Source organism: Chrysochloris asiatica, unplaced genomic scaffold (assembly GCF_000296735.1).
Source record: "Chrysochloris asiatica unplaced genomic scaffold, ChrAsi1.0 scaffold00118, whole genome shotgun sequence".
NCBI classification, from domain to species: Eukaryota; Metazoa; Chordata; class Mammalia; order Afrosoricida; family Chrysochloridae; genus Chrysochloris; species Chrysochloris asiatica.
Window position 1 is genome coordinate 6,596,913 of NW_006408636.1, and position 14,742 is coordinate 6,611,654.

At 43.1% G+C, this 14,742-nt stretch overlaps 1 protein-coding gene across 4 annotated transcripts in view; it reads left to right on the forward strand.

Moving 5' to 3' along the window:
• The window catches only part of EDA (ectodysplasin A), a 1,043,344-nt gene extending 1,041,593 nt beyond the window's left edge, over positions 1 to 1,751 (forward strand). For 2 of the 4 annotated variants that reach the window (XM_006868513.1, XM_006868515.1), the window contains exon 8: positions 1,340 to 1,619. In XM_006868513.1, coding sequence (XP_006868575.1) covers positions 1,340 to 1,591 — 252 coding nt within the window. In that variant the 3' untranslated portion in view covers positions 1,592 to 1,619. Of the gene's footprint in view, positions 1 to 1,339 lie in introns of all 4 variants that reach the window. The other 2 variants (XM_006868512.1, XM_006868514.1) reach the window with 2 other exon arrangements.
• Positions 1,752 to 14,742: the final 12,991 nt, after the last annotated feature.

Below are 14,742 nucleotides of genomic sequence, written 5' to 3' on the forward strand. Positions count from 1 at the left end.
CCAGTTTTTCTGTTTCTCTACCATTCTTATGTACTTTCTGTTGTCACTCTCCCAGTCCTTTTCTCCCTCTGATTTTGTCCTTTTCCTGCCCCGGGCCCACTCCCAAAGTCTGCCAGTGCTCATTCATTTCTACCCTCATTTGTTCAGCTCCACTGGGGTGGCTTCTCAGAGCTGCAGAAAAAATGAACCTTAAGGTTAGCGCTTCTGTGGGGCAGGTAACAAGCAGGTGATGGATAGAAAGATTACAAAGCCAGCCGATGGATTTCACAGGACAGTAGTCAAAGAAGGTGGGCTAATAAACATATGCATCCTGTCATAGTTTGGGTTCTGACTCAAGATATTATATGGCACCTGAATACACTGCTCACTTCTAAAACCTCGTGAAGGGAGTGGCCTTTCATAAGGTATTTAAGGTGAGGAATGAAGGTCCCAAGTCCCAGGGAGCAAGTGTGCATATTCCCAATGTCATAAGGGCTAAGCTCTATTTGGGGATAGGGGTGAGGTGATCAAAACTTGAGGTGGGGTGTGATGGATAGAAGCAGTGAGGGATAGAAAATTAATTTTCTAGATCTAGAAGAGAACTAGGAGTGGCCTCAGGCTTTGGACACCATGCAGGCTGGGAAAATCCCAATGATGACAGGCCATTGAGCATAAGTTTAGTGTTGAAATTGGGGGCATGGGCTTGACTCTTTTAAGTTCTTTATCTCATGTAGTGGATAGCTCTCCATCTCCCTGTATCTGTGTCCTCGGTCATCATACAAGAAGGCCAAGGAGCATTGTAATAATTGTGAGAGCAGTTCATCTGTATGTATGTGTGTGGTAGGGGGTGGAGGGGATTAGGGGAAGATGAGTGAGCTTTTTCTTCAAGAACTGCAGCAATGGCAGTTTGTTACTGGAACTCATTGTATCAGTGACTTCTATGTTTATAAATTCCTTGAGGTTGGTTTGTAACTGAAAGTGAGTGTTCATCTGTTTATGTAGCACTGATTGAACCCCTAATATGAACAGCACTGTGTCTCATGCCAAGCCTGGGAAAAGTAATGGGGGGGAGAGGAGAGTAAAGGGAAAAATAAGGCATGATTCTTGCCTTAACAGAGCTTATAATAAGTGTATTGTAAGAACAGTTTGATCAACCACTGGGCTCCATGGAGTGGGGAAGGGGCAGTGCATTTGCCTGTCATTCTGTCCTTCCCACTGGCCAAGTAGCATACCTTCAGGTGACATCACCCCTTTCACAAGGTATACTGTGATGAGAAGGTCTTGTCTGTTCTCATCACAGGAGGGCTCCCACCCTCTCTTTCCTCTCTCCCCCAACCCCATCTTGTTGCCTCTTACCCAGGTATACTACATCAACTTCACTGACTTTGCCAGCTATGAAGTGGTGGTGGACGAGAAGCCCTTCCTTCAGTGCACACGCAGCATCGAGACAGGAAAGACCAACTACAACACTTGCTATACCGCTGGTGTCTGCCTCCTCAAAGCCCGGCAGAAGATCGCAGTGAAGATGGTGCATGCTGACATCTCGATCAATATGAGCAAGCATACCACCTTCTTTGGGGCCATCAGGCTGGGCGAGGCCCCTGCCTCCTAGATTCCCTCTGTTATGCCCCTGCCCATGCCCCGGACCCAGGTTTGGGAGCCGGGACTCCCAGAGCCTCTGAGTGCTGCTGTGGAGTGAGGTATATTGGTGTTGCAGCCACAGAGAGAAATGCCCCAGTGCTATTTATTCCCCAATGACTTCAGGATGATAAGGCCTGCTTGATTTTACAGAATGACCTTGAGTTAACATGACAGTTGATGGAGCCCCAGGGTTTACATGAAGCAGAATCTTCTTCTTTGGCTCCTTTTTGACTGGCTTATAACATGACTCTTCAACCCCAAGGTCCCTGTTGTCAGATTCATCATCCACTGCATTCAAATGAGGGTCCAGTGCAGCAGGCAAGAGAAAGCAAAGGTTCACTCCAGACTCTGGGATGAACATATGATCTCAGAAGGGCTGCTGCTTCAGAGGCACACCAATATCAAACAAAAGCTGGAGCATCCCTGGCTTCTATCTTGGGGGGAATGGGAGGTCAGGAGTAAGGGGAGTGTTGCAGCCAAAGGAGAGGGACAGGGAGGGGAAATGCAGGTGTTTGTGGCCAAAACCAGAGAGAAAACTGCCAGCGTTGCATCCTCTGCAGTGGATGCATTCTTGCTGCTCTGAGTTGCAGCCTCCAAGAGGGTCCAGTGAGTCCTACCACTCAGGCTGAGAACCATATTATGAGCAACTTTGAGCTTTGGATACAGAAGGATGCTTGTTCTTCCTTTGAACAACTGCAGGGAATGGCCATTCTGATGCAGCAGAACCCAAATCCATACTTGGGGTCAAATACCTTTTACTTTGTTTACAGCTGTGCTCCATGCTCAGAAATTTCCCTAGGATCCCTTCCCAATTGCCCCCTTCCCAGTCTTACTAGAATTCCTGTCATCTTTCTCCACAGAGCCTACCTCTGTCTGAGACAGGTGCCTAACTTTGGACCTGTGTAAATGTGAGTCAGGGATACTCTTTAGCTTGAGTAGGCACAGAGAGAGATTTCCATTTATAAGCAAAGCAGATATTCTTCTATTAGAGTTGTATCTGGGGGGAAAGGGTCATACTGGATGACTTCCAGAAGTTCCTTCAAGTTCAAGTATTTGCAACTCTTAATAGGCAATTCCCATAACAAACTATTAAAACCCAATCTGTAGAGTGTCCTGGACATCAGCAAGGCAGAGCTTTTTTTCTATCTGGCCTTAGAAAGGGCAAGCAGTGGGGAATAGGACAAAGGTGGCTGGGTGGTTGGTTTGTTGGATTTTTCCAAGCCTGCTGTAACCTAAGAGGTCATTAACTCAGTCCTTATCTTAAAGGTCAGCAGCTGATGCCCTACTGACTCTGGCTTCAGAAAGCCACCACCAAGCATAGTTACCATATACTCTAGCACTGCTCCCCTGGAATCCAGGCTCAGGAGAAGCCCATTTCTATGCACTGGGCAGGGCTCTGCCCCCATAGTTCAAGTCCAAAGGCTTCCCTCCCTAACCCCAAGCTTCCCACCAGCTCATGAGGTAGGCCATATTTCTAACTGAGTCCTTACAGGTTAGTCCTCTGTCTACACCCAACTTGGCTTCTGGGTGCTAGGTCCAGACCAAAGCTAGAAGGGCCAGCCTTGTATAGTCTGCTGCTTTTGCCCCGGAAACATGTTTCCTTTTGAAGAGATGGGGGATACGTTCCTTCAGACAGCTAAAATCCAACAACAACAGGTACTTATTTCTCAACTGTGCCTTCCCTTTCTGAGCAACCACACTGCTTGGTCCTTCAAGGGTCAGGGCTAGAGATGTTGGGACATGCCTTCATTGTCTGGTTGCTAATGATAGACTTGAAACTCAAGATGAGGCAACCTTTCTTTAGGCATATGTTGTTGTTGTTAAGTGTCATCAAGTTGGTATCAACTCATAGCAACCCTACATAGGGTTTCTAATAAGCAATTTGTGAGTTTAAATTGCCAACCTTGTGGTTAGCAGCCCAGTACTTATCCTACAGCACCATACCCTAATTCATATCAAGTGCTTTGGACAATCCTCAGTTGTAGCAAGAACTGATGAGAATTTTGCTTTAAAGTTGGAAAGTACTTCCTCTTTATTATTCCTTTGAAGGAGACTGGGCATACAATACTATAAATCTCATTGTTAGATGAAGGTCAGAGAGGTTAAGTGGTTTGACCAAGATCTCCCCAAGTCTGACTCCAAAGCTTGTACTATTCCATTACACCATAAACTTGTGTTGAATTTGGGGATCTAAAGGAATCCAATAAAAGTGGTAATATAAAAACAAAATCCTTGAGAATCTGACGGAGAAACCCAGAGATGCCCATTTTTATTCCTTGGTGATAGTGCCTGTTCTCTCGGCTTCTGAGGGTCTCTGTGGCAAAACAGTTTGATATTTCTTTGGGAAATAGCCATTAGCCTTTGAGATACTGTTCAGAAGGTTCTTCTCTGCATCATGTCCAAGTAGCAGGCTTCTAAACCAGTTGCTGTCAAATTGATTCCAGCTCATGATGACACCATGTGTATCAGAGTAGAACTGTGCTCTATAGGGTCTCAATTACTGATTTTTCTGAAGTAGATCACCAGGCCTTTCTTCTGAGATGTCTCTGGGTGGACTAAAACCACTACACTGTTGGTTAGTAGCCAAGCACATAAACCATTTGCACTACCAGTGAAGACTTCTAGTACTGACAAAACAGTTATCCATCATGCTCTTTCATCCATCTCACAAACCAATAAATCATTGTGTATGGAATCCCTGCTGTGGACAAGGTCCTTCTCCAGTTATCCTACAGTCAGGTTCCAAAAGCTGTCCCACTTCACACAGCTACTAAGTGACTCCTTTATCACTTCTCACATAACATAGAGACCTTTCTATTGCCAGCATCTCTCAGGGATGGAAGAAATACTTGAGAGAACTGGTTCTAAAACCAAAAGTTTGTGAGAAGAAGAAAAAGACTTCCCTAAAGGACATTCTGACACCCATCCTATTCTCCAGATATGGAAGGGATTATAGTAGCGTAGTGGTTACGAATCGGGCTGCGAACCTTAAGGTCAGCGGTTCGAAACTACCAGTCGCTCCGCGGGAGAAAGATGAGGCTTTCTACTCCCGTAAGGATTTACACCCTCGGAAACCCTGTACAGGGTCGCTATGGGTCGGACCCGACTCGATGGCACTTAACAACAACAACAACAACATAGGAGAATTAAGATTTCCACAGAATCATTATTCATTGAGAACCCTCAAAAGGAACTCTAGAGGGAAAGGGGTTGCTGAGGGAAGCAATAGGTAGATGGGGAGCCCTGTTGCAGCAAAGTTATTGGCAAAGTGGTAAAGCAATTTGCTGACAAGAGAATGTGGAAATAGATTTACAGTTTGGAATTATGCTGGCATGAGTTTACCAAAAAACCAAGCTAGCATAGAAAATTAGACAAGGACATTTGTGGGTAAGTGAATGACAGAGGTTTGAAGGAGAATTAGGCAGAGGCCTTTTTGCCAGCTTCTTGGGCTTCAACAGTGAAAGCTGGCATAAATGGCTAATGTAGGGGCTGCTTAACTAAATGGTCCCTAGGAAAATGTAGTAGTGACCTTATTTCCCCTTTCATTTATCCTGAACCAAATTTCTTTTCCTGAGCAAGAAAGAGCTAAGAACCCTGGAGGTGAGCAAATACGGATTCACATGTGGGTATGTGTGTTTTATGTAACTTCTGGTGGTTGTAAATAGATTCAGAGAAGTTCGGCGTTAGAAAGATCCTTAGAATTGAGTACAAACTACATTTTATCTCATGTGGAATTCTACTTTTCTACTCATGTGGAAACAGGCCCAGGGAGGGAAAGTTACCTATATAAGGTGATGAACAAGCTGGAACTCGTAAAGGATAGAGCAGTCCCTGTCCCATACAGGCCCAATTCTCTCTTTTACCCTTTTACCCACAGGCTTGAGGCTGGAGGTACTCAGACATTGCCCCCAACCCCTACAGCCACCCCCAGTGATGCCTCAGGCTCCATCCCTGCCTGGACACTCCCTGAGGCTATGTTAGCATAAAGAAGGAATCTGATTTTTAATTTTAATCCATTTCAGAGCTCTCTACAGGAGAGCTTGAGGTGGGTAATTTCTCTACTACAGAAGCTTCCAGCTGGGATGGAGGATGGGCTTTGTTGTGAGAATGGCCTGGAGCAGGCCCAGTGCTGCTTTGGGGATCAGAATCCAGTGTGAGACACTGTGTATATAAACTATATATAATGTATATAAACTGGGATGTAAGTTTGTGTAAATTAATGGTTTATTCTTTGCAAATAAAGCTTCCCCACCCCCACCTGCCGTTCTTGAAATCAGTTTGAGCACTTACTACATGCTGAGTCCTTCTTTGTAAATGATACCATATATGAGCTAGGGGAATGACCAAGCCGCCCATTTCCATGGAAGGAACAGAAGGAAAATAGTCTGAATTTCCAGTCAGAGTATCTCACATCCTCTCTGTGCCCCAGACCATACACCCCAAACAAACCATCACCATCAATCTTCTGTAACTGACTGCCCAGTAAACTAGAGGTCCTGTCAAAAGGAACATGGTCCTGGGGCAGAGACATACAGTATCGAGCCACCCGCTGCTTGAGACTGGTATAGATAACAGGTATTTCAGGCTTGGGCCCAAAACAGTAGGGATAGATCCAACCTCCTCACTGCAGTGTCATACCCTTTTACAGATGAGGAAATCAATGCTCAAAGAGTTTAAATAGCTCACCCAAAATCATATAATTAGTGTGTCAGTCCAGTCCACTTTCCACTCTACCATGTGACCTCCACCACACTTCTTAGAAAAGCTGTTTAGAGGCTGGAATAAAGAAGAGGTTCACAGAATGATAAGAAGACTAAACAACAGTTGAGAAACACCTAGCCTTAGAGAGTTCTGGTCACCTTTCACAACCCTGTAGTCTTTGCCCCCATTGCATAGATGGAGAACCTGGCACATAAATTGCAACATGCCTGTGATAAATCGGAAATAACCAGATGTGTATTGTTGTGTGCTGGAATTCAATCTGGTCCTCTGGCTGCCTTCTGTAAGAAATGTTGTTAAGTATCATCAAGTCAGTTTCGACTCCCAGCGACCCTGTATATGGTGTCCCAAAGAACAACTGGTGACCTTGAGCTGCTGACCTTGCAGTTCAAACCAACCTTACAGTCCAGCACATTAGGAAAACAGCTTCAGGAACCCTGGAAACCATTTAAAAACATCTTATGGTGGCTCAGAAAGTGTGGCCTCTAGCACAGAAAAATAGAAGCATTTCTTTGTCCTACTGTGTACAAATAATCACAAGAGGCAGATATACCAGAATGGACAGGATGTTCTGGACTAAATTGACAAGTATTGATGCAGGTGCATCACTGGTACCAGATGACATCCAAAGAAGAAATGGAACAAGGGGGCTGTGGGCCAAATTGTGTAAGCTACTGTTCCAAACAACCATTTGGCCAAGAGACTATGGGACTCACCTTTTAGAACGAGAGTTCTTTATGACTGCCTGAAGCAAGTACCTCACTTCTATCCTGAGCAAGCTGGCTGACTCTCTAACAAAGAACGAGTTATAGAGCCAGGCAAGTACAGACAAGTTGCTGGGGGAAAGAGTCAGTCTCCTGGAAGAGAAATTAGGTCTGACCTGACCCATTCTATTTGAGCTTTATGAAGTGGAAACTAAGGTGTATCTATTTTTTAAACTTTCCAGGGATTTTTGACAAGATTTTACACTGTAAACTTTGTTTTAAAATTTGAGTTGCCATGAAATTTAGGGCATGGTTTGTGCAAGGATAGGAAATGGGCAAATGGTCCACAAATAATTATATTGTGTAGTTCTCTAGTTTTAGTTTTCAAAGTTCAATCAAATCTGATATCATTCTATTTTCCCAACAACCCTTGAGATAAGCAGAGGAGGAATGATTAGTCCCATTTTATGTGGTTACAAGCTGAGCATAGGACAGAAGTCCCCTAGTAGTAACTGATATAGCTGATAGAGCCTGAACAAAAAACAGATCACTGGATCGCTAGAACTCCAAGCCTACAAGAATCTCTGTGTCAGAAGATGGGCTGTTTGAGCGCTAAAGAAAAGAGATGCACAGGGATACTGGAACCCTTAACACAGACCAGTTGGGGTACAAACAGTATCATAAAATGAGCTTTTTATTCTGTTCATTGTTTTTCTCAGAACAGGTGTTGAGAGAGCATGTGTGCAGGGTCCTTCAGGGTACCTCTTCCCTAGGGCCTTCACTGCCTCTTGGGGCTATCTTCCTGTAGAACAGATAGAGAAGAGTTGGAAGGAGGAGAAAAATGAAGGGAAGGAGAGTGCAGAAATCAGTTCTGTCCTCCAGATTAACCAGCTTCACATCTTCCAGCCAGGTTGGGAGGCTGCTGAGTATGTTTGTCAAAGTTAAATAGTATATTGTGCAGGGCATCAGTATAGGGTGCATGGTATTTAGCCATGGTCTCCTGGGTTGGGTTCTCAATCTTGGGCAGTGGTAGAGGCTCCCCAGCTGCCAAGGAAAATAGAGAAGGAAAAGGGAAAAGCATCAGAATACTCCCTTCCTCAGAATGGGCCCCAACCCTCAAGTCCAGGTTCTCCTTGCCCTCACCCCACCACTCAGTCTGTCCAGTCTCCCTGCCTATGGGAACAGCTAAAGCTGTGATTAGGCCCCAAAACTGGTTCATGTACCCTAAACCAAGGTTCATGTATCCGACAGAAGGACCCTTCACCAGTGGTAGTTACATAGGGCAGAAGGCCCCTAGAGTTTCTGATAAAGCTGTATCCAAAGCCATGCTCTGGAACCACTTCTGAAAGCAATGGAAAGAGCTGGAATGGCATGTTCTTTGAGATTCTTACAGAGAAAGGGCATGCTCTTTGAGACACAAAATGGTAGGGACTTTTCCAAAAGCCAGACATGCTGACTGTGAGTGATCCCTGAGTCTGCCTATATAGTCTTTTCAGCCCCCAGCCTAGCTGTGCATAGGTACAGGCTGAGTGTGAGGGTCCCATGGTCTACCCTAGGTTGCTTTTGGGGGCAAAACAAGAGCAAGCTAAAGGAAGCAAGCCTCAAACTCTCCTGTGAGTCTACAGACCTACAGCACTGGGCTATTTCATTTGGTTGTTTTTCCCTTCAATGGGTATATTAAATTTGACTACCTCTGAGATGCAATTATAGACAGTCCTACGGCCCCTTATTTTTTAAAGTATAATTTTCTTTTCTTTTCTTTTCTTGCAGGTTAGTTTTTCTTCAGCCTTTCAGGGCTCAAATCTTTACATGGGTTTTCATGGTGGTTGTGGGGCAACAACTGCAGATATAAATTGGGGTGAGGGTGTTCAATCCTTCCGAGCTTCACGAGAACAGTCCTGACCCTTTCTGTGAATGGCACAGCTCACACAATAATATAGTTTCACGTACAGCTTGGGAAGCACGTATGCGTGGAAGACACTTTGGAAATATCCCAACGGCTGTGACCTCTACTATGTCTTGCATTATGAGCTTCTTAATGGCCTTATCTTTGGGCACACAGGGAGCGCAGTTCGTGCAGCAAATAAGCTGCATGCAGCTTTCTTTGTCATCTTGGAAGCCAGGACCTGAGAGAGCCACCTGTGAGAGGATAAAGGGTCTTTGTGTGGTGCTGTAGGATAAGCACTCCACAGCAAGGTCGGTTTGAACTGCAAGATTAGTTCACCAGCCACTCCTCAGAAACCCTATGCAGGGTCTCTGTGAGTCAGAACAGACTCTATAGCACTTAACAACAACAGTGGAACCGTGGTTAAACATTTGACTGCTAACCAAAACATTGGTGGTTCAAACCTACCAGCTGCTCCATGAGAAAACGATGTGGCAGTCCATTTCTGTAAACATTTACAGTCTTGGAAACTCTACGGGTAGTTCTCATTGACAATGAGTTTGGTTTGAGTGAGGATAATGAGAGGGAGAACAGGCTCAGGACTGATCCTCTTGCCACTCTTCATAAGCAGAAATGCCTCTGGGCCCTGCCCCAGATTAACCCCAACCTAGAAGTGGCTCTCTTCTGCTCTCTTTAGCTACTATTTTCTCAAAACCCGTTCCACCTTTCCTGCTGGGCTTTTGGAACCCTTCCTATAGTCCAGACCAGAGCTGCCCTAAGGACCATACACACAAAGCCACTGCAATCCTTTAAGACCTGGGTGGTAGAGCTTGGATGGCTGTAGTCCAGCCACTTAGTCCAGCCACCATACTACAGCAAGCATATTTATTGTCTATGCCTTTGTGGGTAAACAGAAAGTCCATGGAGGATTGACTCACAGAGCAGGACCCTGATGGACAGAAAAAGTCATTAGCCATTTCCCAAACTCCTTAACTTTCCTTTCTACCACTTCAAAGGAGAGTACAAGCCGGGAACCTTATATCAGGCAGGTGAGCCAAAGTTAAGATCTTTAAGATCAGAACTGGCCTTTCATCTGTACTTTTTTCCTTAGAGAACCATTTTTTCTTTGGCTTTATGTCCTAGGAGCCAACTTACCTATAGACATTATATAGTCTACAAGAAAAGGCAACCAGAAAAAAGGCTCCCAGTGTGAACATACAGGAATGAGGCCAGGAAACATCTCAGAGAAAATTGTGGTCCTTGTAGTCAAAGTAGGAATAGGACATGATCCCATAACGGCAGCAGAAAAGGATGCAGTTGTAGTTGGGAGAGATATCACGAGTCTTCAAAAGCTGTGAAGGAATGTGGAGTCAGTAGGGATTTAGCCAAGAAAGTGTGTTCCTCTTTTGACTAGAGACCTGGAAGGGATCTTAGAAATCAGAGGCTACTCACCTTGAAAAGAAAGTAATCACAGTACTGTTTCCACAGGCACTAATAAATACTTCACACTGATAAAGAACCAACCTGAAATAGAACCAACATAGCCAAGCTTTGTCCCATCCCCACTGTCCACGTCTGAGCCCTTTTGGGCCTTGTTATTGTTGTAAAGTGTCACTGAGTCAGTTCCAACCCATAGCGACCCTGTATACAACTTCTGAGGAATGGCTGGTGAGCTTGAACCACCAACCTTACCATTAAAACTGATTTTGCAGTCTAGCGCATTAACCCACAGTGCCACAAATTTTCACCTCCTGCTGTTTCCGGCTTCTTAAATGACAACCAGAATGGAGTTATAGTAAGTTAGATCCAACATAGGACAGAACTAGCTTTCTACCTCACTAACTGCATCTCCCCCAACTCAGTCCCGTTCTGATCTGTCATCCTAAAAGGGGTTCTCTCAGTTTCTCTAGCCCAGGGCATGTGACCTGAAGAACTGACTAGAAAGGGGCCAGAGTCTCTCAGGATGATAATGCAAGTAGAAAAAAGAGGTGAACACATGTGACAACATAGTTCCAACAAAACCCTTACCTTGCTCATGTGTCTGCTGGCAAAAGCTGAAACTAAGCACTGTGATTGGACATTATGAAGTACCAAAGATCATGGTGATTGCTGGAGGAAGCCCAGCCCAGAGTCAATGAATTATGATCTGCGCATCACACTTACCCTTCCTCAAGAGTCCTGTCCACCCCAAGGTTGCATGTTCTCTCACTCATGCCCACTCAAACTCTCACTTCTTCACTATGCTCACCATAGTAGGATTGGGACATGATTCCATGAAGGTGGTAGAAAATCATTCTTTTCCCTTGCCTTGGGAACCTGACTCAGGTCTTAAAAGTAAGATGTTTTCCTCCCCAACTGTACTCAGCAACTGTAACACAGGAAGCCCTCTACTCCCCAGGACTTGCTCCAGTGCTGCTCTGGGCCCCATCTGTGGCCAAGGAGCTAGTGGTGAATCACACTGATCTGATCATCAGAAGTTGGGAGTCCTGGAAAAATGGAACCAGGAACACACTTTTCCTTCAATTCATAGTTGTTGTTGTTGTTGTTGTTGTTGTTTTTCATTTCTTCTATGTGAGACTACAGTGGAAGTTGTTGTTAAGTGCTGTCAAGTCGGTTCCAACTCAGCGACACTGTATAGGGTTTCTGAGGAGCTGGTGAGTTTGAACTGCTGACCCTGTAGTTGAAATCGACCTTGCAGTCCCATGCTTTATCCCGCAGTGCCACACCAGGACTCCACAATGGAAGTAATACCAGAGAAAAAAGACTCATCTTCATCCGGGTTGGAAATACGCAAGAATGGCAAGCAAGAAACAAAGAAAAATGTAAAATAGAATATAATAAGGTACTGGAATATTGAAGGTTCACACAGTTAGGAAAGATTTAATAAAGATGACAAGTCACTCACTTGGAATTAATCTTTTAAATAGTTATGAATGAGACTATGTGAGAGAAAAATGGGTCAAAATAAATGTTAGAAATGACAGAAAACATTTCCAGTTGAACATAGCAGATTGAACACAAGTGTTTATCACTCTTTGAGCCCCACAACAATTACCACAAAAATGATAAAAATAGAGATTCATAAGGATAAAGAGAAAAGAACTAGAGATTAGCCAATCAGTAGTGGATAAGAGAGAAACTCAATGACATGAAGTCAATTCGACTCATAACGACCCTATATAACAGAGCAGAACTGCTCCACAGGGCTTCTAAGGCTGTAAATCTTTATGGAAGCAGACTACCTCATCATTCTCCTGCAGAGTGGTTCTGGGTTCAAATTTTTCTGTTGGCAGCCCAACACTTAACCTACTGAATCACCAGGGTTCCTTCAGATGAGAACTATAAACAAAAATTGTGCATGATAAAAGGTAGACTTCTCTGAAAGATATCTGAAAAGGTTCTGGAAAGGGTGGAAGAAAAATGTGGCATAAAATTCAAATTCATTATTTTTAAAAAACAAAATAGGTCTACTGGTCAGATAGACTGGTTGAATCCCCAAGACTTTAGTCACCCTTCAGGTCTGGAGATGAACTCACCCCCATGGTTCAACAATATGTCTATGAGGGCAATAATAACACTAGGGAGGTACACTCACCTTTGAATAATTAATCAACCATTTGAGATCAAAAGGGCAGCATTTACATAAGAACAAAATTCAAAAGGAAAGAAGTGGAAGCAGGAAACACAGGGAGCAAATGGTGTTACATTGTGGGGATTGAAATCAATGACATGAAACATAATGTGTGTGAATTGTTCAATAGAAAACTGATTTGTTCTATAAATATCACCCAATTTACAATAAAAACTTTTAATTGGTGGACGGTCCAATTTAACCTTCTACTACAAAGACTCTAGAAATCAAGTGAAATGGGTACAGATGACATTCTGGAACCCACAGCTTCAAAGGAAAGGGTATAGAAATAGATCAACACTGATGAACAGAAAAGACTGAATGAAACCATGAACAAAGAGCAGTAAACTCCCAACCAGCACAGCACACTCATTTTGAATTATTGCAAGAAGCATTCCAACTGGGATTCCAACTGGACTATCTCACGACATACACTGGTAATCAGTAACCACTGAGGCATGACTTCCCACCTTACCTTACCATGCTGCCCCCCACCAAGCAGCCAGTCACCGCCCCCCCACATCCATTTTTATTTTACTTTTATCTTTTTCTTAGTTTTTCCCTCTTCCTCCCCCTTTTCTTTTCTTTTCTTTTTATCCTTTCCTTTTGATTTTTTCATTTTTCATCTTTGTCTTCATACTTGTTTCTTTTTTATTTGATTTTTTTATCCCACAGAGGGGGAACTCCCCCCAACTTCCCACATTAATACAGTCTGAGGTGCATGCTCCAGAGGAGTGAACACTGAGTTCCTGCACAACCAAGTTTGACAGCTAGCAGTTTCTCCAGTACTGTAATGCTTTTTATTTTACTTTAAAAACAAAAACTTCTTATTGTAAATCAAATGAAGGTTTACAGACAAAATCATCAGTTTTATAATCAACAAATCATGCACATTGTTTCATTTCAATTATTACAATCCCATCCATGTAACAACAGTTATCTCACTTCCTCCCTGTGGTTCCTATTTTCATTCCACCCACCTTCCCATCCTTTCTCAACTTTGTCCTTAGATAAATGTGCCCTTTTGATATTGAATGATTGACAATTCCATGGTGAACATGCCTTACTAGTGTTTTTGTGCCCCCATATATACAAGGGTCCCAGTCTCTCCACATACTCGTAAGAATTTGTTGTTTTCTGTTGTTGTTTTTAAAAAGCTTTATTATTAATGCTGGTGTGAAATTATTCCATTGTTGTTTTGATTTGATTTGATATATAATGGCTAATGATCGTGACCACGTCTTCATATGTTTGTTGACTGCCTGAATGTCTTCCTTGGTCCATTGCTTTGTCCCTTTAAAAATTGGATCATTTGTCTTTTTCTTCTAGAGGTGTTGTAGTTTTCTATACATTTTAGAGATTAGTTTCTTGTCTGACATGTCGTTGGAAAAAAAGAAGTTCCTGGTATGTGGGATCCTTTTTATTCTTTTGATGAAACCTTTTGATGCATGTTGTTGTTAAGTGCCATTGAGTCAGTTCTGATTCATAGCGACCCTGTCTAGGGTTTCCAAAGAGCAGTTGGTGAGTTTGAACTGCCAACCTTGTGGTTCAAACAGATCTTGCGGTTCAGTGTTTTATCCAATAGTGCCACACTCCTTTGATTTATATAAATGTCTAATTTTTAGGTGGTCCAATATATCCATTTTGTCTACTTCTGTTCCTGTATTTTCAGTAATGTTTGACCATGTATTTATACCATGTATTAGAGCTTTTAAGCTTGACTTTATTTTTTCATTGATGACTTTTAGAGTTTTACATTTAGGTCTTTAATACACATTGAGTTTGTTTTTGTATATGGTGTGAAATATGAGTCTTGTTTCCTTCTTCAGCAAATGGATTTCCAGTTTTGCCACCATCTTTTTTTTTTTTTTTTTAATACTATCTCTTCCCTCTTTAATGAATTTTGGCCCTTTGTCAAAGATCAGCTAACTGTTGTTGTTAAGTATCACTGAGTTGGTTCTGAAAAACAGCAACTCTGTATGGGGTTGTCAAGGTGGGTTTAAACTGCTGACCTTATGATTCACAGTTCAGTGCTTTTCCTAGAGTGCTACAACTGGATGTATGTGGATGCATTTACTTCTGAGTTCTCAACTGTGTTTCATTGATCTGTGTATCTTTCATTGTGCCAGTACTAGGCTGTTTTGACCACTTTGACTGTGTATTAAGTTTTGAGATCAGGGAAT